At 39.1% G+C, this 26,252-nt stretch overlaps 1 protein-coding gene across 1 annotated transcript in view; it reads right to left on the bottom strand.

Moving 5' to 3' along the window:
• The window catches only part of TBXAS1 (thromboxane A synthase 1), a 287,914-nt gene that overhangs the window by 76,594 nt on the left and 185,068 nt on the right, over positions 1 to 26,252 (bottom strand). The window contains exons 7-9 of the mRNA XM_032220502.1: positions 13,372 to 13,460; positions 11,089 to 11,237; positions 7,947 to 8,077 (exon numbers count right to left, since the gene is read on the bottom strand). Of these exons, the coding sequence (XP_032076393.1) occupies positions 7,947 to 8,077; positions 11,089 to 11,237; positions 13,372 to 13,460 (369 nt within the window). The remainder of the gene's footprint in view (positions 1 to 7,946; positions 8,078 to 11,088; positions 11,238 to 13,371; positions 13,461 to 26,252) is intronic.

Here is a 26,252-nt window from a genome sequence, read left to right as displayed (position 1 = left end):
ATAGTCGGTTACAGTTTCAAATGCAACTCATTTTGGTTGATAAAAGTCAACCGAATGGAGCTGATTCATCACTGGAACTTCTTTTGACTGCCATATTTTCCTTAGAATCTAATATCTGAGCTACATTCATTGCTCTTTAAAACATGTCTATTTGACCTAGGTTTTTGTCCTTGGCTTCACTGAAGCCTCAACCTTTTCATTCAGGGCCACGAAGTGTCAACATGTGAAACAAAAAGTAGATCCCTCTTGTGACCTAATAAGTTCCTCAGATAACCTTAGAGCCAACCTAGCTTTTTTGTTACTATGATCATAGGTTGGGATGGAAGCATTGATGTATTTGGGAAAGTCCAAAAGAGTTTTAGCTTCTTAAATATGAGTAACAATAACATATTAATATGAGAAAATGATGGAGAAAATAGATTGCTTCCTGGAGCAAAACTGTGGTATATTGCTATACAATATCAAGCAAACATATTAAATAGGCTCTATGCTCTGCAAGTTAGTAGGGATATAAAATAAATTAGACTCATATGTACCATTTTTAAATATGTTGTGGGAAGGATGAGATATGGATAGGTTCGGATCAGATGAGAAAGGAAATATAATAGAGAATAGGACAGAACAAAGACTAGATAGAATAGATTCATACCTTCCATATCTTTTTTTCACTGAAAGAAAGCCACCCATGTAGAACACTGTTCATTTTGCTTGTTTACACAATAATTGAATTATAGAAATGTGCAGCAACAGCACTAAACTAAGAGAAATATCATATATTCGTTTTCCAGGGGTGAAGTATGAAGACAAAGCATTTATCACAAAATCAGCTGTTGCTGCAATCACAGAATGACTCTAGCCCAACATAGTTTTGCAAGAGAATAAAAAACTTTACTTTATGGTATTGTAGATAATAATCCCTTCCATTATTGCTTGTGACATAGGAGCTGTGGGCCATATCTCTTCTGTTCATTGGACTTTTTAATCACTGTCTGATTACCCAGGAAACAATTCTTCATAAATGGAAATAGCAAACTTTATGTCACATAAAGGACAAATACAAACCATGCAAAAAACCTGTAGTTCTCTTAGTAAGTGGTTTTCAGCAGTGGTTTGTCACTATTTTTTTCTGGGGGCTGAAAGAAAGTGTCTAACCGAAGATCAGGATAAGAAGCAATGGATGGAAACTAGTCAAAGAGAGAGGCAACCTAGAACTTTAGATGAAATTTCCTGACAGATAGAACAATTAGTCAGTGGAACGACTTCTCTCCAGAAGTTATGGACGTTTGTTCCAACACTGGAAGCTTTTAAGAAGAGATTTGACAGCCATTTGTTTGAAGTGGTATAGGGTTTCCTGACTGAGCAGGGGATTGGACTAGAAGACCTCCAAGGTCCCTTCCTATTCTTTTCCGTTCCATTCCATTCCATTCTCACTCAACTGGCTTTATGTCCAAGTTGAGACTAGAACTCCCAGATTCCCAGGCTAAAGCCTTCTAGCCTGATGCTTTAATCACTACTGGCTTTCTGATTTTATTATTAATTTCTATTAAAAGTATTTCTGTAATTGAAGAAAAGCAAAATATATAAGCACAGAAAGAAAAAAAAGAAAAGTGCAGAAAAGATAGTTAAAAAAAGAAAAAAATTACTTAACTAAGAGATGTCTGCTCCTTTTTATAGCAGTTACAAACAAAATCATTACCTCGCTCCCTTCTTAACTTTACAATAACCCCTTATTCAGGGAAATTGCTCAAGGGATACGGTGGCTCAGTGGCAAGATGCTGAGTTGTTGACCAGAAAGGTCGGCAGTTCTGCAGTTCAAATCTCTAGCGCCATGTAATTGAGTGAGCTCCTGTTACTTCTATCAACCTAGCACTTTAAAAGCATGCAAAAATGCAAGTAGAAAGATAGGAACCACCTTTGGTGGGAAGGTAACACTATCCTGTGTGCCTTCGGTGTTGAGTCATGCCGGCCACATGACCACAGAGACGTCTTCGGACAGCGCTGGCTCTTCGACTTTGAAACTGAGAATAGTACTGCCTCCTAGAGTTGGGAACGACTAGTACTTATATGTGAGGGGAACCTTTATCTTTAACCCCTTATTCAAACTTTTTTCAATCATAAAATCCAGAAATTACCATTTCATTTTTCCCCCTATTTTCATCATTTTTATTTCCAAACTTCACTAAGTAAATAATATCCAACAAAACATAGGAATATAAAACATGGATACATCTTGTAAGCTAGTTCTACTTTTTTTAAAAAAGAAACATTAAATATCAATATTTAGGGGTGTTTTTTTCCTTCAAATTGGACTGATATCTCTCTTTAACTGGAATACTGAATGCTTCTGAATGCTTTTTCAAAGAAGTGAATTTCAACTTCTATGCTTGAATTATTATATTTAGATATAGTACCATACCTGAAAAGGAATCAGAAACAGAACTGAGAAGGCTATTCTCATAGATTTTCAGAGAAGACTTATAAACATCTTAATGTCTAACCAACCACTATTTCTTCCTCAATAAATTCATATATTACTAGTTAATTGTGGTTTATTATGTCACAACTTAAGGGGATGTGGTGGCTCAGTGGCTAAGACACTGAGCTTGTTGATCAGAAAGGTCAGCAAATTGGCAGGTTTGAATCACTAGTGCCATGTAATGGAGTGAGCTCCCGTTATTTGTCCCAGCTTCTGCCAGCCTAGCAGTTCGAAAGCATGTAAAAATGCAAGTAGAAAAATAGGAACCACATTTGGTGGGAAGGTAACAGCGTTCCGTGCGCCTTGGGGTTTAATCATGCTGGCCACATGATCATGGAGACGTATTCGGACAGCGCTGGCTCTTCGGCTTTGAAACGGAGATGAGCACTGCCCCCTTGAGTCAGGAACGAACAGCACATATGTGCAAGGGGAACCTTTACCTTATATCACAACTGAATGTATTTATATACCAATGAAGTTTACAACCCAAAGTAGTCATATTCATATGATATTGTAAGGCAAACCCAAATAAAAACATAACAGGCTATGTAAATTAGGACATGCTAAATCCCACCATCTGCTTCTATTACAAGGAATATGCTGCATAACAATCAGGAAAAGGAAAGCTGAGAAAAAGATAGATGAGGGAAACAACCATAGGAAGGCCAAATTTGAAAGAAGGTCATTCCGTGATTTTTTGCTGCTAAAGGAAGAAAGAAGATTGTGCCTCTCTATTTCATTCACTCTATCAAAATGGATTCTGGTCTCAAATCTAATAGAGGAAGTGGTCATTGGATCTTTATAAACGAGTCAGTGACTCGTTCTGCTTCTGAGGGCATCAAACTACTTTGGAGGTAATTGAGGCAGACACACCTCTATCTGGCAATTTACACCACAGTCTGCCTCCAAACATCTGCAAAGTTTAATAGTAAAACTGGCTCTGGTTGAAAGTGAAATCTTATCTCTCATATAATTTGTAGGCATTTTGCTTCTTCCTAAATGCCTTGTTTGAATGAGTTGGCAAAATTCTCCATGCACCTCAGCGGTTACTGCTTAGGTTTAAATTTCCATTAGTTTCCTTTTCCATTGATCTGCAGCAAAAAAGCCAATTAACCAAATTAACCATAACCTATGTGTGTTGGTGGGTTTACAAAGCAAGCAAATTCATAGCTCCATTTTTTTTTTGGGTAAGCTTTTAAAAAGCCACTCAGATGGAAGTGCCACTGCAGTCGATGTTCCTCCAGGGCTGAATCAAGAACAATGAATTATTAATCTGCATGACAATTTTCATGATATGAAGCAGTGAGAAAATCAAGGAGGAACTGTGTGTTTTAGAAATTCCCTGTTTGGGCTAGTTTACATTTGATTGTAGCTTTTATGAAACTCATTTAAAATTTATGATGGCTCTTATCTGAAAAAACATTTTTCATTCTTCTGCCTTATACAAACAATAGGCTTTACAAACCAAATGTCTGCAAAGTGTATAGATATTTCACAAGCAGTCACAGTGCTGATACAATGATGATGATTTAAAAGCTGCTATTTTAATCAAATATTTTTTTCATAGTGGTTTTACCAGGTCAACCAGCAGTCCAGCTACTGTAAACATATTTTCCTGGTTCATATATTTCCTCCCATCTGTTTTCTCAAATTAGCTATAGAAATGGTCTTATGTAGGAGTCTCATTAATAGCATCTTGGCTGATTTAAGATGTTGATGATTATAATGATGATGGTGAGGATGATTCTTAACACTTGCAGCTACAGCATAATCCTCTGGATGCATCTTAAGGTGGGAAAAAGCAGAATGCTAATTAATTACACTTAATCTATATATATACAAAAGTGGCTGTGTGTGTTCCAGCATAATTCTGGAACACCTCAAGCAATTTCAACCATACTTGGTACACAGATGACTTACTCTCTGGAAACAAATATTGTGCGGGCAAGACACCCCTAACACTCCTTGGTGTTTGTGTTTTGTTATGACACAGCCTGTTGTGCCTTCAAGTGGCTTCTACTGTACTGTTGTAAAATGGCTTTTACTGTACAGTATAGTTGCCATGTAATGGCTTCACAGTACTCCCCAAGGGGGCTCCCTCTGGTAAGGGGGAAAATCCAACATTAGATATTACATTTGGTCCAGACATTTCCCCCCTATAAATAAATACTCTGACAACGCCAGGTTATCAGCTAGTATAATAATAAATTAATAGGAATTCCTCATATTCCAGACTCCTCTGAAAGGATTATTTATCTAGTTCTTCTTCCTTTCCCCTTAGAATGTACCTGTTCTGTAGATACAGCTTTTCAAAAAAAGAACAAAAAACAGCTTCTTGCAATTCTGCTTTCATTACCTCAGCTTTCACAGAAACAGAAAGGAACTAGCTACTTTTCTCGGGAGCAGATTTTAAGAAATCTGCATAGCCATAATATTCTTGTTGCCTTCTTCTTTTCTATTTTGAAGAAATTTGAAAAGGGGGCGGGGACAAATATATTGCTGGGAGTGCAGTATAGATTGCTGAGGGGGGAGTGACATATATTTCTGAAACAAAGAGGACACAAGCAACTTTGCCTCAATAGGTTAATGTCAGAAGTGACTACATTCAGGTTTGATTTCTGCAATGTGTTGGCTTATTTAAACCTTCTGAAATATGCCCTTTTAATCTAACACAGGTCCACATGAAACAATTTATGAAAGATCCATTTTCAGTAGTGCCAGTACTACTAGAATATTGGGTAGAAGGTGTAATTAAACTGTATTTTTTTAAAAAAACAATAAAGTACATTATTTTTTAAAAAAAGCTAACCCACTTCGTGTCCTGGATTAAGAACATCCCTGCACCCTCATCTAGGCTGTGATAATGCTGCAAATGTACACCTTCGCCTGGAACAGATTGTCTGCTCTACTATCAGGCTCAGAAACGGGTGTGGGACGATTTACTGTTAATAAGCTCCCACTTTCTTCCCTCTAGTCAAGATGCCGAACATCTAATGTAAGCCAATTTATTTTGGCATCTGAAACACAAATTCAACAAGCACATCCTCTCCTCCCTGACTGAATAATTGACACAGCAAATTTTAAAAGTAAGAGTTTTCTGTCTTTTCATGATAATGCAAACCAGCTGTTTGAGGTGACCTGCTCGGCCTTTTAGCTGCTCCCTCCAGAATATGAACAAAAACCCAACACTGTTTGACAGCCCTTTCTTAGTCACTCTGAACAATATTACAAATGGCTGCAAAAATTATACTGGTCAGATTTCTAAACCTGTTGTCACCACTGATGGGCAGCTGTTTTTCCAGATGTTGTAGCCCTATCACCAGAGGCCAAAATTGTATCTAGCACCTTCTGCAGAGTTTTGACTTGGAACTAGGAGGAAGTAGGAAAGGCCTCTAATATGATTTATTTTTTTAAGAAAATGAACATGGTCTCCCAGCTTCTACAACATAGCTCTGAGCAGTTTACAGCAACAATAAAACTATGCAATAAAAAAGATCTAAAAAACCAGCACCCAATGTCCTAAAACAACAGTCCCCAATAACAACATAGCACAACTGGGCTTCAATACCAGAGCCAGTTTGGTCTAGAGATTAAGGCACTCATCTAAAAAGCGAGATGTTGTGAGTTCTAGTCCTGCCTTAGCCAGGAAAGTCAGATGGGTGATCTTAGGCCAATCACTGTTTCTCAGCCCAACTCACAACACAGGATTGTTGTTGTGCGGGAAACAAGAGGAAGAAAATGTGTTAGATATGTTTGCCGCCTTATTATTTGTAATAAGTTATTTGTAAAAATATTGCTTTCATTCGTGACCACATATTTGATCCTTGAATATTTATTTATTTATTAAATTTCTATTATCAATATTCAAGGACCAAATATATGATCAAGAATGAAAGCAATAAATATAAAATAAGTATCTTGAATAATGGAATATACAGAGATGGAGAGACAGAGAGCATAAATGCTTTGTGGAAAAACAGGTTTTAAATGGATGAAGTACTAGTTTTGGAAATTATTACCATTAACTTTGAAATGCAATTTTCATTCTAGTGTTAATGAGAACCTTTAACCACCAGAAAAACATTCTTGTAGTCTTTTCATTCGTTCTTTTGCAATGAACATCAAGAAGAGCAAAAAACATCTAGAAGTCAAGGTTAAAGCAATCAACTGAACTATTTAGCATTTTAAATTGAGCAGCTATAACATTTTTGAACAGTGTCCTACGCCAGTTTAGTTATCATTCCTATCATCCGCAGAGGCAGAATAATTTCAAATGCCAGAAGAAGAGAGAAAGAAAGTAACAGAAAAGGATTATTGAATTAATGACCAGTTTATGGGTTTTCCAGTAGTAGCCAACATTGTTAAGAAACAAACAATATTAATGTACATTGTTTAACCAACAAAAAAGCTTGTGTTTTAATTTCAATACAAGTTATAGCAATAGCAATAGCAGTTAGACTTATATACTGCTTCATAGAGCTTTCAGCCCTCTCTAAGCGGTTTACAGAGTCAGCATATTGCCCCCATCAACAATCCGGGTCCTCATTTCACCCACCTCGGAAGGATGGAAGGCTGAGTCAACCTTGAGCCTGTGAGATTAGAACCGCTGAACTGCAGATAACAGTCAGCTGAAGTGGCTGCAGTACAGCACTCTAACCACTGCGCCACCTTGGCTCTTCTTAAGTTACATAACATAGAACCGTTTCATGTGAGTTAGCAAAATAACTGTTGCAAATATAATATAGAATACTTACAGAAAAACAAATACAACTAAAAATTGCCCTAAAATATATACACTTTAAAGAACAAAATGCTTTAAAATCCTTTTCTTTGGCCATCTGTCAAGGAAACAAACATGAAGACAAAATGTGTGGATCACCTTTTTCTGTAATGCCAGCATAGATTTGCTCATCCAATGTTGTACAATACTTCTCACAATTATACTGTTCACCTTAAGTTTCTGATAGATTCCTTATGTTAAGGATATAACTTTGGAGAATGTATAGATTTTTTCTTTTAATTCTGTTTTATGATGTTAGTATAGAACATAAGCAGTACATTATATTATTTAGCTATTGTAGTTTTTTATGCAGTGTTGAATGGAGTTTAATAAAATTCTTAATGTTTAGATAACTTAAATCTTTAAAGTTAAAGGAAAAAAAGTTTACATCAATATTTACTAAGATTTCCGAAATGTTAATGTTAATAAGCATAACATTGTTTAAGCTTACAACTCCAGCTAATTGTTTAATTCACATATGTATCCTCAACAGCAGTATGACTACTGTAGAATCAGTCTTACAATCCTATAAATTTCTACTCAAATATAGCAATGTTAAGACAAGGCCAAATGAAATCAATTCATTTTTGAATTTTTGAATTGTATCTCTAATATAATTAAATTGTTAGAGATATAGAATGAAATTAAATAGTTCTTTAGTCTGATCCAGTAACACATAAAATGCCTTACCTCATTTGGATCCTGCTGGTCTCGCAAGGTAATCATATTCTTGATGAGTCTGATAAAAAATCCATTCACTTCATCTCGTTTCTTATTTGGCAAAATGCGAAGTAGAGGGATCATTATATATGGAAATGCAACTTTAATAGAATTTTGAAAGAGCAACATTAGCAGTTGTTCAATTATCAATTAATGCAATTAATCCCAACTCTTAACATCAGACTATTCTTTCTTCTAAATTGAGCAATCTACTCTTCTTCCTTTTTAACTTTTTTAATGATCTAGCTTATCTTCTTAAAAAAAAGGTAAGATAATTTCAGTAAAGAAATAATAATTAAAGGTTGTTCCAATTGATAACATTGTCCAAAACAATTTTGCTGCATTAGATGCTGAAACACATTTAATGCATGACAAGAAAGACTTTAAAAAAAATTACTAGAAGTTGTGATATATGATGGCTATAAAACATGATTGGGAGGTTACGAATTCATACCCATTAACCTGTCCTACTCTGAAATCCAGTCTGCCTCAATCACCAATATCTGCATATTCTTCACAAACAATATTTACAGAGTCCTGAAACAATTAGGTCTGTCTTATGGCTGTAGCAAGGTTTTGTGTAAATGTACCATTTAATTAATGAACCATGAAGCAGAAGGACAATGGAGACTTTTCATATGAGAAATTTGCCCTAAAATATTTGTCCTTTATAGCAACTATCTTGCTAGTGTTATTATTCATATCTTACTTATGTTCACTGCATAAATTTAAAAGCTTAATCACTGTTTCTTATGTAAGCAGCCAGTACTTTAAAGCGAAGAACAATGAATTTCTGTTTTACACAGTGGCTATTGTAATATAGTTGGATTCAAAATAAAAGTAAATAAAAATTTAAAAATATATAAAACTGCTTCCTTATACACAGAAAGGAAGCTTGTAGTTCAATACCATTCATTTTTACTCAGAAGTAAGTCACCATGGGAGGCATATTCCCATGAAAATATTAATAAGACGTTATTATATTTTAGCCACACTGAAACTGGGACATTCAAGACGGAAGTTAGAGCAACAAAGACACCAATATTACCACTTGCAAAAAAACAACATAGTAGATATTCACTGTTCATTTTCACTGCCATTTGTTAAATAAAATATAAAGTAGCATTGTTAAAGAGTTATTTTCTTTTATCTTTATTTCAAATATTTAAAGTTGTGGCATAATGCTACTTGTCTCAGTTACAGTATTTGATGGTATACCCTTTTCTTTTTGATGATTTTATATTGGCTACATCCAATCAGTACTGCTAATTAAAATATTCTTAAAGATTGGGATAGAGCTCTATAAGGACAAATCCGGGGTGGGTAGGTGGGGGAATCAGTTCAGAAGTTGGCATTCAGGAACAACAGGTAGTCCTTGCTTAATGATGGTAATGGAGTCTGGAATCTCTGTTGTTAACTGATGGAGATGTAAAGCATGATGTCACATGATTGTGTTGCTTAGCAATGCCCATCCCAGCAATCCTTGTTGTCGTCATTAAGTGAGGATTGTGGGTCATTAAAGAGGATCTCTTTGCCTCTTCCTACTGGTCTCCAAGAAGCAAAGTAAATGGAAAAACTGGCAGGAAGTTGCAAGTCCTGAGCAATTAGTATACAGGCCAGTGGATGGGTGAATGGCTGCCTCAATGCAGTCAGAGGATGGCCATGGGGGAGGGAGGAGTGTGCAGATGGCAGCTGCCACACTACACAAACACAGATGAAGTAAGTTCATGGCTGGCTGCCACTTCATTTTACAGACACAACCAGCTGGGCAGGCCCTGCCAAGTGCAGGCAAGAGTGCTGCAGGTGGCCACACATGACACAGTGTAAGATCCCTGGGATCCCGTGTCCCACAGCCATGCCCCTTAAGAGAAAAAGCAGCGGGAGTAACCTCAGACCTTCGGTGCTGACTTTCCTATAAACTTTGCTTGTGGAAAGCATTCAAAGAAAGTCATCAGTGAAGATCACATGACTGTGGGACCCTGCAACTGTTTGTCATACTTGAGAGCTGGTCGCCAAAGGCCCAGATTACAATCGAATGACCACAGCGGTACTGGGACAGTCAGAATTTTGAGGACCAGTTATAAGTGCCATTCATTCAGCACCATCAGTAACTGAACGATCACTTAGAACGGAGGAGAAATTTCCTGACAGTTAGAACAATTAATCAGTGGAACAGCTTGCCTCCAGAAGTTGTGAATGCCCCAACACTGGAAATCTTTAAGAAGATGTTGGATAGCCATCTGTCTGAAATGGTATAGGGTTTCCTGCCTAGGCAGGGGGTTGGACTAGAAGACCTCCAAGGTCCCTTCCAACTCTGCTATTGTATTGTATTGCATTGAATGGGTAGTATTAACCGAGGACTATCTGCAGATCTCAGCCTATCTTGATCCTGCAGGTTTAATTAACCCAGTAACCTATTTTGGAGCAGAAGGCAAGTAGAAAGCATTCCTCAGATCACAGAAAGCTCCTTCTCCAAATATGGATGGGATTTGAGGAATGGTAGTAACAGGAAATTAATGTATTACATGCAATTTCAGTCTACTGAACAGAAGACGTGGAGAATGGTTGTTTGCAGCAAAGGTCATTGAATGCATCCTCTGTGCTTCTTACAATTATTAAATCAAAGAAAAATAACAAGATTTTGTGGAAATTTGATATCTCCCAAAGGTTTCCGAACTTTCCCAGAAACTTGACACCTTGCAGAGCAACTAAGAGGATGCTTAGGCATCTCTAAATGCAAATAGACATGCAGTCACATCACAGCTAACAGCAGAAGAGCTAAGAATTTTTTGCCAGCTTTTGAATCTTTCTTACTTTCCTCTGATATTTCTAAAATGTTTTGATCATCCATTTAAGTCAGTGGTTCCCAACATGGGGCCCATACCCCATGGGGGGGATTTGATTTTTAATGGGGGCTATTTGAACCTTTTTTAAACCAAATTAATGGCCTTTTAGGCTTCCTCCGCGTGAGTAGAGTTCACTTTTTGAGTAAATTAAGAATTATAGGGGGGGGCAATCAGAATTTTAAAGATGCTTAGGTGGGGCATGGCCCCTGATTTAGATTAAATGTGTAGAAGGAAAAGATGCAGTCGCCAATGTGAGATATACTTACCAGCAAGGATGAGAAGAGGTTTAAATATCAAAGGTTCAAAGAATCTTCTGGTGTTCTTAACAAAAATGTCATTAGGAGTCTTCTGAGAATTAATAGGGATACCAAAAGCTACACTTGCAACAATATCCAACATGAAGCAGCCATAATTCCTACAACAGATTCAAAAACATGGAAGTTAACATGCTGTTTTTTTTCATTACTTCTTATTTTTTTGCTGCAAGATACTTGCAGGGGGGGGGGGGAGTTTGCGTCAAAGCATTTAAAACTCACATAATAGCATCAAAAGTTATTTATAACAACTTGCCTGACTATATGTAGCTTCTTCAATGATGATTTTTAAACTGCATTTAGAAAAAAACATCCTATACTTATATTTAATATATCCTATAGTTTAAAAAAAGCCCATAAAATGGAAAACCACAGGTTCTTACTCATGGTTCTAAATGCAGTACAACACGTATTATCATAATGAAATCTGATGAACAGCTGGAAATCAGTTGCTCCCTCCTTTCTCCAAACTGAATTTTCAAAGAGTTAATTCATCATTTGATGCTTCCCAGATCAAGTGATAATTACATTTATGAATGTGACACCACAAATACAATTCCAGAATGGATCTTATTTAAGATGTCAATGGCAATGAAAATATTTTACATATTCAGTTGCCAATCACTACCGTGTTTCCCCAAAAATAAGGCAAGGCCTTATTTTCTTTTAACCTCTGAAATAAGCCTTATTTTCGGGGAGATCTTATTTTTGAGGTGCAGGCAAACGTGGTCACTTTATGGCTGCTGTGTTTTGCAATATTTTTGGGGAGGGCTTATTTTAGCGCATGCACTCAAAAGCCCAATTGGGTTTATTATCTGGGGAGGTCTTATTTTCAGGGAAACAGGGTAGGTACTGAAATGAATGTAATAACATCTTTTCATTTAAAAAAATAAAATAGTATTAATTGCTTTCATTTTTTAAAATGATATAAACGATAGATAAAGTCCCTTTCTTCTGCAGAAAAAGCAACTAAGGTGGTATTCGCTATTGATCAGTAATACATGGATTTAGAAAAATATAAATGAAGCATTGCTTTTATCTGCCATTTTAAATAGTACTTTAATTCTTAAAACTTTTTTAAAATCACTATATGATATCCAGAAATAGATTTTACTCTTTTATTCCCAAGAAAAAAATCATATTGAATCAGCCTGTACGAAATGTTCTTTTTACCACTTAGTAGACATTTTTATTAACTTAATAACCCCAAATTATCATAAAACAACAACATAAAATAATAGAGTTGGTAGGGACCTTGGAGGTCCTCTAGTCTAACCAAACTCTTTCTGTTCAAGCTGGTTCTTTGGAGTAATTGGTCAGTCAGTCATTTAACTTCAATCACTGACCAGCAAAACAAAAACATTTAGTCCCATGGAGAACTTCACAATTTTCAGAATCTTTGCCTGAGTGGCTTTCAGACTGTCTTGCTTCTCTACCCTTTTTTCTCTGTGCGTCAGGTCTCTTGGATAATAAATCTGCAGGGAGGAACTAGAATCCTTGCGCTAACATGTAGAGTCAATATTTTGTAAATAAATGCATAACCCATCCAACTTCTTCCAACAAACCATAGTCCAGTGTCACCATAATGTTAAGGTGCAGTTAATCATATCAGGAAACAGGTCAGAGGTGGTATTCACTAACTTTCCCTACCGGTTCGCAAATGTGAACCTGTCTTCCACGCATGCACTTTAACTTGAAAACATGCCTAAATAGGATGGCATAGAGTTGGGGCGCATGGGGCCCGCCCATCCACAATTTCCACTACCGGTTTAGGTGAACCGGTCCGAACCGGCTGAGTACCACCTCTGAAACAGGTATTTTAGTGCTCATACTTGTACATGTGCTAGCAGAGATGAGAGTTTATATAATCTAGGTTTATTTTTTATTATTAAATTTATATGCCACCCATCTGACTATTGAAGTGATTCTGGGCACTATCCTACAAGTTACCAAGACATGCTTATGTAGCTAAGAGTTTGGGTTTATTTCCTTTCTAATTTTTAAAATTTCATTTATAGACAGCCTTGATTTGGATACACAAGTACCAATCGTTTCAGTTACAATTACTGTTTTTCAATAAATCTCTATTACCAAATCAACAGGAGAAATATGTCTGCCTGTCTACCTTTGAAAGTGACAATGGAAAAAGGAGGGGGGAAATTAAAACATTTGTAAAACAATTCCATCTATAGGATAATTTGGCAAGTCAAAGATGATAAAATTTTCCTGTAGTACCTTTGAATGTCAAAAGCAGTGCCAGATTCTGCAGAGACCTTTAAGTTATTCAGCAGGATATTGCATGCCTCATCAATTAGCGGAATCATCTATAAAGAAGCACAGGTATATGGTCCAATTTTAAAACATAATGTATTTTTCTACATTAATTATATACTGCGGGAGCAAGCAGAGCTTGCTCAAGAGCTTCTCATCAATGGAGGAAGTTATTTTCTCAAGGAAGAAAGTGAAGTATTACATTTATACAAATGAGATTTCATGTTTTAAAATGCTTTCTCCCTTACTGAAATGCCCCGACAATCCGCTCTATCTTGACAATTGTGACAGGTATTCTTGGCCAAAAGAAGCATTGGATTCTTTTTATGACAAAATGATACCCAAATTTTACATGGTGTTACAAAGGAAGAGCTGGAAGCAGGGATGTTGCTGTGAACAAGTAAAGTTGCTATCTATAGAGGTGCCTTAACAGAAAGGCCTGCAGCTTCTTAAGTAATTATGCTTGAACAGCTTTCTTCGTATCAGAGAGATTTTGAGGGGTTTTTTTTGTTGACTGGTTTAAAAATGAGTGTAAAGACAAAGAGATACCATGACACCAAGAGGGCTTACAAACTGCTTAGTTTTGTTGTGGCTGATCTACACCTTCTACCTGAATTTCATCCACCCCAATTTGACTCAAGATTTGTGCAGCCAAACTATTTTAGTCTAGAAATGAGACCAAAAGTTCTGTTGACCGCAAGCAGCACTTGTACAGAAAAACTGGCACCAATTATGCCCTAAAAGGAGGCCAGCAGACAGGTTCTGGATGGCTTGCACATTGACGCTAGTCTAGCAGAAAAGCGAAATGCCCTCTATGACCTTCTTTGCTCAGCAATTTCTAGTAGCATTAGAGAATAAAACGATATTAATGTGACCCAGGCATGACCTTCCAAACCACTTACGTGACCAAAATTGTACAAACATCCCTTCCATTGAATCTTTTCGGTAAACAAAGGAAGGAGCCTAAAGATCCTATCAAGCTCTATCAGCTTCTTTGACAATCTTTGTTCCTGCCAGCAGGAAAGCCATTCTAGAATTATGACCTTTAAACTTCTGCTTCTGTTCATTAATCATTGTTTTTGTAATGCAGTTTGTGCGAGGATGGTATTTTTCCCTCTCCTTCCAATACCCCCCTATCTGGTGTCTTTTCGTTTAGTAACCCTTTGCCCTTAAAAAAAAAAAAGCCCATATCCTTTCTTAAAACAACTTAAACGGGAAGAATTAGAAACCAGAAGCAGATTCAAGTAGATCCTGCTGACCAAGCCATTGACCAATAATATTTTAGCCAAACTGGAAACAGATACTGATACATTTTGGGGAAAGATTCTTCTTTCCTGCAGCTTAGACTACATGCATTTTTGCTTTTGCATTTAACCCTATCATATCGTAATACATTGGTTGTGCAAATGTTTACCATTCCAGCTTGGTATAGACACAAGAGAAACTTTGTTTTAACAGATTTAACAGATTAACAGAGTTGGAAGGGACCTTGCAGGTTATCTAATCCAACCCCCCGCCCAAGCAGGAGACCCTACACGATTTCTGACAAAGAGCAGTCCAGTCTCTTCTTGAAAGCCTCCAGTGATGAAGCTCCCACAACTTCTGAAGGCAAAAAACACAAGCAAGCTATGCAGTTCTGTGAGCACCCCATCACCACAAACTCTATTTCTCCTTCTCTGATCCATTAATTTTTGTGCAATTGCAGTTGGTTTATTTAGGCCAAAACAATAATACTAATATTTATGTATGTCTGTATGTGCATCTGTATGGACACACACAAATATATCTACATGTATATGTACATACATAGAAAAATCTCTTATTGTCTTTATGCTGAATGTAAATGACATGGATTCATTTTGAGACATTAGAATAATTTGTAAATCCAGTATTCAATGTTTATCGTGTTTTGTGACTTTTGCCAAATTTGGTCACTTCAGTAAAATCTTTTGGTTCAAACAATGCAACAATTAAAGGATTCTGTCCATCATTGTTCCATGGTGCTAAAGATCCATCTTTGTTGTTGTTAGTTGTGAAGTCATGTCCAATCCATCGCAACTCCATGGGCAACGTTCCTCCAGGCCTTCCTGTCCTCTGCCATCCTCTGGAATTCATTTAAGCTCCTCCCGACTGCTTTGGTGACTCTATCCAGCCACCTCATTCTCTGTTGTCACTTTCTCCTTTTGCCTTCGATCTTTCCCAGCATTAGGCTCTTCTCCAGTTAATCCTTCCTTCTCATTTGGTAGCCAAAGTATTTGAGTTTCATCTTCAGGATCTGGCCTTCTAAGGAGCAGTCAGGGTTGACCTCCTCTAGGACTGACCGGTTTGATCACCTTGCAGTCCAAGGGATTCATAGGAGTCTTTCTCCAACACCATAGTTCAAAGGCACCATAAATGTTTGGAATGTTTGGAATGTTTATTATAATTTATAGGCCGCCCTTTTCCCTGAGGGGACTCAGGGCGGCTTACAAAACACGGGGAAGGGGGTACAAAGACAAAAAACATAAGACAATATATAATATTAAAAATAGAGCACAACATTCATTCATCATTCGGGAGGGGATGAACTAAGATTTTTTATCCCCAGGCCTGACGGGATAGCCAGATCTTAAGGGCCGTGCGGAAGGCCTGGGCGGTGGTGAGGGTGCGGATCTCCACGGGGAGATTGTTCCATAGCGTCGGAGCTGCAACTGAGAAGGCTCTCCTCCGCGTAGTCGTCAGTCGGCACTGACTGGCGGATGGAATTTGGAGGAGGCCTACCCTGTGCGATCTGATGGGACGCAGGGAGGTAATTGGCAGAAGGCGGTCTCTCAAATAGCCAGATCCACTACCATGGAGTGCTTTGTGAGTGGTAAGTAGGACCTTGAAGTGTACCCGGAGATCAACAGGTAGCCAGCGCAGCTCACGGAGGATCGGTGTTATGTGGGCGAACCGTGGTGCGCCCACGATCACTCGCGCGGCCGCATTCTGGACTAGCTGAAGTCGCCGGATGCTCCTCAAGGGCAGCCCCATGTAGAGCACGTTGCAGTATTCCAGCCTGGAGATCACAAGGGCTCGAGTGACTGTTGTGAGGGCCTCCCGGTTCAGGTAGGGCCGCAACTGGCGCACCAGGCGAACCTGAGCAAATGCCCCCCTGGTCACAGCTGACAAATGATGGTCAAAACTCAGCTGTGGGTCCAGGAGGACTCCCAAGTTGCGGACCCTGTCTGAGGGGTATAAATTTTGTCCCCCCAGCCTGATTGATGGAACATTAGCCAAATTATTGGGAGGAAAACACAACAGCCACTCGGTCTTTTCCGGGTTGAGCACCAGTTTGTTAGCTCTCATCCAGTCTTTGACAGCCTCAAGGCCCCGGTTCATCACTTCCACCACTTCATTGAGTTGGCACGGGGCGGACAGATACAACTGTGTATCGTCCGCATACTGATGGTATTTTATCCCGTGCCTCCGAATGATCTCGCCCAGCGGTTTCATGTATATGTTAAATAGTAGGGGGGATAAGACCGAACCCTGCGGCACCCCACAAGTAAGGGGCCTCGGGGACGATCTCTGCCCCCCCACCAACACTGACTGCGACCTGTCCGAGAGGTAGGAGGAGAACCACTGCAAAACAGTGCCGCCCACCCCCACCTCCCGCAGTCGTCGCAGAAGGATACCATGGTCGATGGTATCGAAAGCCGCTGAGAGGTCAAGGAGAACCAGGATGGACGCATGGCCTCCATCCCTGGCTCTCCAGAGATCATCGGTCAATGCGACCAAAGCGGTTTCTGTGCTGTAACCGGGCCTGAAGCCAGACTGGAAGGGGTCAAGATAGTTAGCTTCCTCCAAGGTACGCTGAAGCTGGAAGGCCACCACCTTCTCAACAACCTTCCCCACAAAGGGGAGGTTGGAGACTGGACGGTAGTTGTTAAGAATTGCTGGATCCAAGGACGGTTTCTTCAGGAGGGGTCTCACCACCGCCGCCTTCAGCGCGGTGGGGAGATGCCCCTCCCGAAGAGAGGTGGTAACTACCGCCTGGATCCAGCCTCGTGTCACCTCACTGCTGTTGGCAACCAGCCAGGAGGGACACGGGTCCAGTATACAGGTGGAGGTACTCACTGCTCGTATGGCCTTGTCCACATCCCCAGAGGCAACATCCTGAAACTCAACCCAGAGATGGTCTGCCAAGCTATCCCCCTGTGTCTCGGCTGGATCTGCAGAAATGGAGTCCAAGTCCGATCGAAACCGAGCAACTTTGTCCGCCAAGAACTGTACATACTCCTCAGCCTTACCCTGTAAGGGGTTCTCCGTCTCCCTCCTATTTAGGAGGGAGCGGGTTATCCTAAACAGGGCGGCTGGGCGGGACTCGGCGGACGCTACCAAGGAGGCAATGTGTGATCTTTTGGCTGTTCTTAGAGCCCGAATATACTCCTTGGTGCAAGCTGTCAACAGTGCCCGGCTCGACTCGGTCCTATCGGACCTCCACAGGTGCTCTAGGCGTCTCCTCCGGCGCTTTATCTCACGGAGCTCCTCGGTGAACCAAGGAGGCCTCCGTGGGCCGCTGACCCGGAGGGGCCGTAGTGGCGCAATCCGGTCCAGAGACTCTGATGCTGCCGAGTGCCAGGCAGCAGCAAGAGTCTCCGCCGAACTGTGGGCGAGAGCATCTGGAATAACCCCAAGCTCCGTCTGGAACCTTACTGGGTCCATAAGTCGCCTGGGGCGGAACCACCTGGTCGGTTCCTCCTCCCTATGGTGGGGGTTTGGCCTCCGGAAGTCTAGCCTCAGTAGGCAGTGGTCTGACCACGACAGGGGAATGATCTCATTTCCCCTCAGACCAAGATCATAACTCCACTGCTCCGAGAGGAATACGAGGTCGAGCGTGTGACCCGCTGAGTGGGTTGGGCCTCGAATTACCTGGGTCAAGCCCATGGCTGTCATGGAAGCCATGAACTCCTGCGCTCCATCAGAGTGTTCACCGAGCGAAGGCAAATTGAAGTCCCCCAGAACCATAAGCCTAGGGAACTCAACTGCCAGCTCGGCTACTGACTCGAGGAGCGAGGGGAGGGCTGCTGCAACGCAGTTGGGAGGCAGGTACGTAAGCAGCAAACCCACTTGACCCTTGAGGTCCAGCGTCACCAGTAGGGACTCACACCCGACAAGCTCCGGAGCAGGGATCCTACGAGGTACTAAAGACTCCCGGATTACAATAGCCACACCGCCACCCCTTCCCTGGGCTCTCGGCTGATGAAGCACCTGAAATCCGTCTGGGCACATCTCTACGAGGGGGACTCCTCCCTCCGTGCCCAGCCATGTCTCAGTAATACATGCCAGGTCTGCGCCCTCATCTGTTATCAAGTCCCGGACGAGGGGAGCCTTGTGAACAACAGACCTGGCATTTAGCGACAGCAGCCTGAGACCAGGGTCCTGACTACTCGCGCCATCTGACCTTGGAGTGGGACTCATAGGGCCGGAAGGAGGGATCTCTGTGATATAGCGAACCGTCCTTCCCCGGTAATGGCCAGCCCTAAAGTCCCCGCCGTATCTGCCTCTCCCTGTTATGACCGCAATGCTCCGACCCTCTCCCGTGGATGTAGTTCCCCCAACCACCCCGGTGGCCCCCGCAAATCCCACCAGGTCCTCCGAATCATACATACTCATTCACTCACTCAAACAATCCCCACATGGTAATTAAAACACAAAAATACAACAATAATAATGATAAAAAGTGGGATCATTCATTCAATCTCATACATACTCCTAACATATCCCAAACACAGTAAGAAAAAAAAAAAAGATAGAAAAAGATAGAAAAAGGAAGAGAAAAATAGAATTGCGCACTTATTACGTTGTTAAAAAGCGAGTCCAGATAGAGCCGAATGGCTCTCCATAATTAAAGTAATTAAAATAGATGTTGTGATTAGCGTCCAGTTATAGTCTGGAGAAGGTATACGGGGGGGTAGTTCATATTCCCCTCTTCTGTTGGTCTGGATAGTTCAAAGATCCATCTATCTTGACCTAAATCTACGTAGGAGAAATAAAAACCAGATTTGCCTTTTCTTCTTTTAATTTAATAACTTATTAATGATCTTCTAAAAGTCTTTAGGAAGATTTTGATTTTCTTTTTTATTAGAATCCTTATAGAAATAATAACCCAGGAGTCAGAGAAAGCAAGGTGTGACAGACTTCCCTCACAACCTTTTTTCCTTTATCCAAAAGAAGCTAAGCCAATTTCTAACAGAGCTCATTAAAGTCAAGCCCATCCAGAACTTCCAGAAAAGGTGACTCTTTTTCTCCTTCTTCATCCAGCAATCCTCCCTCCTCATCTAATCCCTCTCCCCCTAGCTTTGCTGTAGAAACATAATATTCTCAATCATTATTCTACCTAAAGACTTCTGCCTGGACTAGAACACTTCCAAAGTCCTTTCCAGACCTATGATTCCATCATTCCCAAATTAAATTGGGCCCATGCAAAAATGCTTTCCTTTAACATGGGTATACAGTTAGTTCCTGACATAATAGAGTCTATCCATTATGGTCATAAAGTATGATGGTTATAAAGCAGGTCATCACATGACCAATCTGATTTGATGACGTTTTCGTGGCAGTTGTTAAACGTGGTTAACTACCATAAACACTACCATAAAAAAATTGAAAATGATGGTCACTTCTCCATGCAAATGACCATAAATGTGCACTGGTTGCCAAACGCTTGATATGTGGCATAACTGCGTGAGGGTTGAGTTGGTGAGGGAGGCAGCTGTCAGAAGTTCTGAACATTGGGGACGTCCACTGTAACTCCCAACCACCAATCAGAAGTCAAGGACTATCTATAGACGAATGATGCTTTTCAGGGGTGAGCTGCTGGGAGTTCGCAGGGGTTCAGGAGAACCTCTAGCTAAGATTCTGTGCAGTTCGGAGAACCCACAAATCCCATTACTGGTTGGCCCCACTCACTCCCTCCCACCCCTCCCAGGAGTCTCCACATGGCCCATTTTGGATGCAGGTAAGTGCAGGGCCGCTCAGAGGCTCAGGGACGGCAAAAAATGGGCCTACCAGAAGTTTGGAAAGGGCAGAAACAGGCCCATTTCCAGCCTTGAGAGGGCCTCCAGAGTCTAGGGAGGCCATTTTCACCCTCCTGGGGGCTTGAGCAAAGCCTCCGGAGCCCAGGGAGGGCAACCCCCCCCGGTACCGGAGGCCAATTAGGCCACAGCCACCATGGCAACGCCCCGAAAACCAGGCAGAGAACCCCTTGCTAAAAAATTTGAAGCCCACCCCTAATGCTTCTTCACTTTCTGCTTTCTTTGTAGAGGCAAGAGGCCTTAACGTTGCTTGCTTGAAGAGGAGACTCATATATCTTTTAACCTTACTTTGAATTCCTTATTTCCTTCTCTTGGTGAGAAACCTTGTCTTGCATTGTACTGCTTTAACTTTCTTTTTTTTCCTAACTGGAACTGAATAGGTATGCACGATTTCACTGACATTGCCTCAAAATGTCCTGCTTCACCATCTTTATTTGAATTAATTCTTCATCTCTTTCTCATGAAGTGAATGTATTAATTTCCCCATTGACTTTCAATTACTTAAGAACTTGCTAGCTTTTAGTCTGTGGAGTGCTTCTGATTTCTGTGTTAGCTTTCAACCTACTGAATTTAACTACTAAATACCAAGCAATTATTTGATAGCTCTACATGCCATTAGCCAAATATTATATAATGGATTGTGCTGATTGATGATTATTTGTAGTTTCATTTTTTAATTTACTGAATGCAGAAGCCTATTTAATAATTTTTAGCATTCAGTTTTAACAAAACTGGCGTTCTGGTCTGACAGGTAAAGGTAAAGGTTGCCCTCACACATAAGTGCTAGTTGTTCCTGACTCAAAGGGGTGGTGCTCATCTCCATTTCAAAGCCGAAGAGCCAATGCTGTCCGAAGACGTCTCTGTGGTCATGTGGCCGGCATGACTAAATGCTGAAGCTGCATGGAGCGCTGTTACCTTCCCACCAAAGGTGGTCCCTATTTTTCTACTTGCATTTTTATGTGCTTTCCAATTGCTAGGTTAGCAGAAGCTGGGACAGGTAACGGGAGCTCACTTCATTACGTGGCACTAGGGTTTCGAACCACCAAACTGCCGAACTTTCTGATCGACAAGCTCAGCGTCTTAGCCACTGAGCCACTGTGTCACTCTCTAGTCTGATACACTGTAGTTAAAGGATTCCTACAGTTTAGTAGTTCTATCTGCACATTAAATCTTCACTTAGCTAAAACAGCGCAAATTCTTAGCCATTTGAAAGATTATTCCAAACTTTTGTTAACCCAGTTAACATTTTATATAAAAAAAGATGTTGGGTGAAGACTTCACACAGCTGAACAAATTAGAAAATGGAGCCAGTGGCAACAAGAAGTAATAGCTGAGTTGTGCCGTTTTTTAAAGGGTTTAGACCAATTCTTGGAGGTTAAGACGATCTGTGGCTGCATGTCAAGATGATTATATGCTTTCACCGAGTTCAGGCACACCATGCTTCTAAATTAACAGTTGCTAGGACACAAGTGGAACAGAAAGTTATGCCTTCCTTTATTGGAGAATCTGGTTGTCCGCTGTGAGGAATGGAATGCTGTGCTAGATGCTAGACTTCAGTCTGATTCAGGAGTATTGTTATCACAACAGTGTTATCTGATGTATGTCACCTTTAACTTCCAGAATTTTCAGCAATACTGCAGTCATGCAGGCTAAGGAATTCAAAGAACTGAAGTCTATATACTTGGTAGATATACTAGAGTGAGTTACACTGAACTTCAGCATGAAAGAAAACTAAAAAAACCCACAAAAAAACTAAAATATTCAATATTCTCCTTATTTGGATAAATCATAAATTCAATTTAATTAATTAAGCATCTGCTTATTTACTGCCATGAAGATGCCAGAATCAAAGGCACAGACAGGGAAGGACATAGCGATTCATTGTATTCGTCTTCTTAGCAAAGTTTTGCTATTTGTAGCAGCAGGCACTTAATTTTCTTTCTTTCTTTCTTTCTTTCTTTCCTTCCTTCCTTCCTTCCTTCCTTCCTTCCTTGCTTCCTTCTTTTTTTCTTTCTTTATTTCTGTCTTACTTTCTTTTTATAGTTATCTTTCTTAATCACTCTTTTTTTAATGTTTCCATCATCAGTCCTCTTCATCTGGCAAAGATGCCCTAGCAACTATTATAGCCAAACTGGTTAGCAAGATGGGAGACAATAATTTGATTTTTTTTAAAAAGCACTAAAATACGTTGAGATATCAAACTTTACAGAATATTCTTCCTATTTAAATTATCCAAACATCAGCAATAGTACTTAGACTTATATACTGCTTCACAATGCTTTATAGCTCTCTCTAAGCAGTTTATAGAGTCAGCATATTGGCCCCAACAATCTGGGTCCTCATTTTGTTGACTATGGAAGAATGGAAAGCTGAGTCAACCTTGAGCTGGTGAAGATGATCCAAAAATGGTTTCTCAAAATCTATTTGTATAATTTGTGTTTCCTGTTTTAGATTTTGCTAGGTAACGTTAACCTGGCTAGGGTAGAAAAATCTCAGGGTTTTAGATATATTCACTGCTTATTTGGCACTGAGGTTCACATAGGCTCATTAAACAAAAATTAAAGAATCTCCAGATGTCAAAAATCACGTCCTGGAATTTTATATGTTATATGTGCCTTTATAGAGTTTTTGTTTCCAGCTTCCTATAATTATGACCCTGGGTTATTCTCATCAGATTTCATAGCTTTTAAATTGTGCCTAGATGTTATATTTCCAGCAAGATTTTATTTAAATTACTGTTAAATTGTGACGAGATTGGAAAACCACTTCAGGGTACCTAGCTATATATGTTAGGGCTACGATTGTATTATGTATGTATAAAATGAAAGCAATATCACTTTTTAAGTCAGGCAAAAGGAGTGACTTAAACTATATCATAAATTTTATTGATGCAAGTTTAGCAAGTTAAAGAGCCTTCTAAAAAGTCAGTATTGTAATTTGAGAATAGAGGTACGTAATCTGAATTGCTAGGGCCATATGTAATCCTTGAAAAGTTGAGATATGTCAACAAAGCCAGATGATTATCATCATATTGTGTTTTTATGGTGATGCAAAAGGAAAATAGCTAAATGTATGAAGGATGATTGTTGTTATTTATAAACATAAATTAAAGGGTTATTTTTTTTCCTGCCCTCACCCACTATTTTGCCTGGTTTTGCCTACATCTGTAGCAAGCTGATTAAAAAAAATGAATATGGTGGCTTTGTTCTTTTAAACATCTTCCAATAAATTCTATCAAAATACCTATAGTAAACAAAATAAAAATAGAGATATAATGAAACATATAGCAAGCAACATAAAATCAAAAAGTAACACCACCAAGTAATATAAATAAATAGATGGTAAGAATCACAATTCAAATGCTCTTCGAAATAACTTTGAATGTAAAACTTCAGTCAAATATTTAATCTTGTAATAGTGTTCAATTATTTAATACTTTTCTTCTCTGTCACATTAAACATTACAATGTGCTAACAATTTTACAGTTCCAGAAATTCAAGTGAGGCAATACGATGGCATGCAGAGAAATAAATATGTAGGGGGTTTTTTTGCAAATGATTTTATCCTATTAATCAAGTTATTACTAATTTAACTCTGTAAAATAAACAAGGAAGAACTTCATCAACTATATACTCCAATTACTTAGGATTCTGCACTTTTGTTTAATCAATTTTCCATAGAGTGTGTGGGTTAAACTATGCATTAAACCACACATTGATAATGACAAGAGTAGAGTCAGGAAAAATAAAAAATCAATATATTTTGGATGATGTCAGCTGAACAGAGGAACAAAGTTATTTATCAAACCTGACAAGAGATTCTTAAACATAGGATATTCCATTCTTCTAGCCTATCCCATAGCACTAAATCAAGCCTTCCTGTAGTTTGGTACAATATAATCAATCATCCATTCTTAACATACTTCCATAAAAATGAAATGGAATGTCATTAAGCATTTCAGCCATCTTAAGATTTAAGAACAGCTACTGCTAATGCTTAGTTTTATTACAGAATTATTACAGAATTCTCATATGCCAACTTTCCTGCAAAAGACATGGCAGCTTTAATGGGAGATTTCTGTTCATTTTATCACTACATGCTGTTGTATCACCACATGGCTGTTTGGAGAATTCTGGGAGTTGAAGTCGCCAAGTTTGAGAAAAACTGTTTTAAACGAACAGGAATTTTCCATATCCACCCAGAGTCAATTGCAGTTCTCAACAGTCTAATTTTCACTCACCTATTTTTGCTTTTTTCATGGGTTTGCTGATGACTGATGTCATAATTATATGTAGTTAAAGAGTTATATGTACAGGCAAACAGAATTCTACAGCAACATATATATACAGTATGTGTGTGTGTGTATAAACAAACTGCAGAATTCTGTTTGTACAAATAACTCTTTAAGCATGCGTGTGTGTGTGTGTGTGCGCGCGGACGCATGTGTGTCTGTATATATTCCACAAAAGAGATTTTTTGCTTCATATTTAAATCCTGAAACATTAGGGTAGTTGTTTGCTAGCCTACAGAAAACATCCTAAATCAATAATTTTAAATGTAACAGAGAAGAGGAATAACTTTCCAATAACAAAATGGCACATCAAATCTGACAGTTTCATTTTGTGTCACATTAAAATGTTTGTTTGTTTGTTTGTGTGTTTGTTTGTTTGTTTTTGCTTTTAAGGTATATCCATTATTTTAGTTCACATTTAAACATTTTCCAATTTTCAAAATATACAAAACTGAAATGTAGTTTATCATGCACACTTTTTCTGTTGCAATTTATCCAATACACACACACACACACACACACACAAACACACACACTATATAAATGCATACATTCAGGATAAGAATACACATACAAAATATTTTAAATGTGAAAATTTTCAAAAACTGTGCATTTATTAACCTTGCTAACAAAAATGTGTATGTTTGGAAAAATGTGTGTTAAAATACATGCTAATTTCAGTGCAAACTCTAAAAAAAATATATATTCTCAAGTTCAATTAACCAGAGAGCTAACTTGGTGTGATTCACATGCTGGAAACCCAAAGACTCTGAATTCTAAGCTAGCCTCAGCCATTAAAAAAAAAAGTGAGCTTGATACATCAAAAATGAGAAAGTGAGGGGAATTAAATATGTTGCTAAATATCAGGCTGATAAGGAAGATTATTCAAAAGTTTTTAATGAGGTATCATCAATCCTGCCTCTTCATTACATTGTTCCAGAGACTAAAAGGAACTGGAGCTGGGCAGAGATGGAGAATACTGGGGAGCGGAAAAAAACCCCACAGGTGTTACTGAATGAAAGGACTATTTGTTCTGGATAGAATCACATTTCCGTGAAGGAGTAGATATATAGACCTGGATCAACTGTGTCACAGAAGTCAGTTTTGTTGATTACACAAAATACATCTTTAAAGCTGTTGATGTGTTCACTGGATTGGAACAAATGGGATTTTATAGTTCCTTGAGTTTTCTATCTTTATTTTGCTCTGTAATATTTTGTGAAGAACAGTACACAAATTAAATAAATAAACAGTGGGACCTCTTTCATAAACTTAGCAAGGTTGTTCAACTTTTTGATATAACCCACTATTTTAGGTTCCCCCATGATGTTGAACTTTAACCCTTCAAGTTGAAATTTTACATGCTTGATTTCTGCCAGTACTTGTTTTCAACAAACAGCAAATGAAGTAAAATTCCACAAGCATGTTTTGTGTATTTCCTAGTAACAGCATGCACCTAGCTTTATGAAAGGCAGGGTAAGAACAAGATGAAGCTT

This window comes from Thamnophis elegans, chromosome 7, assembly GCF_009769535.1.
Source record: "Thamnophis elegans isolate rThaEle1 chromosome 7, rThaEle1.pri, whole genome shotgun sequence".
NCBI classification, from domain to species: Eukaryota; Metazoa; Chordata; class Lepidosauria; order Squamata; family Colubridae; genus Thamnophis; species Thamnophis elegans.
This window is presented reverse-complemented; position numbering and strand designations above follow the sequence as displayed.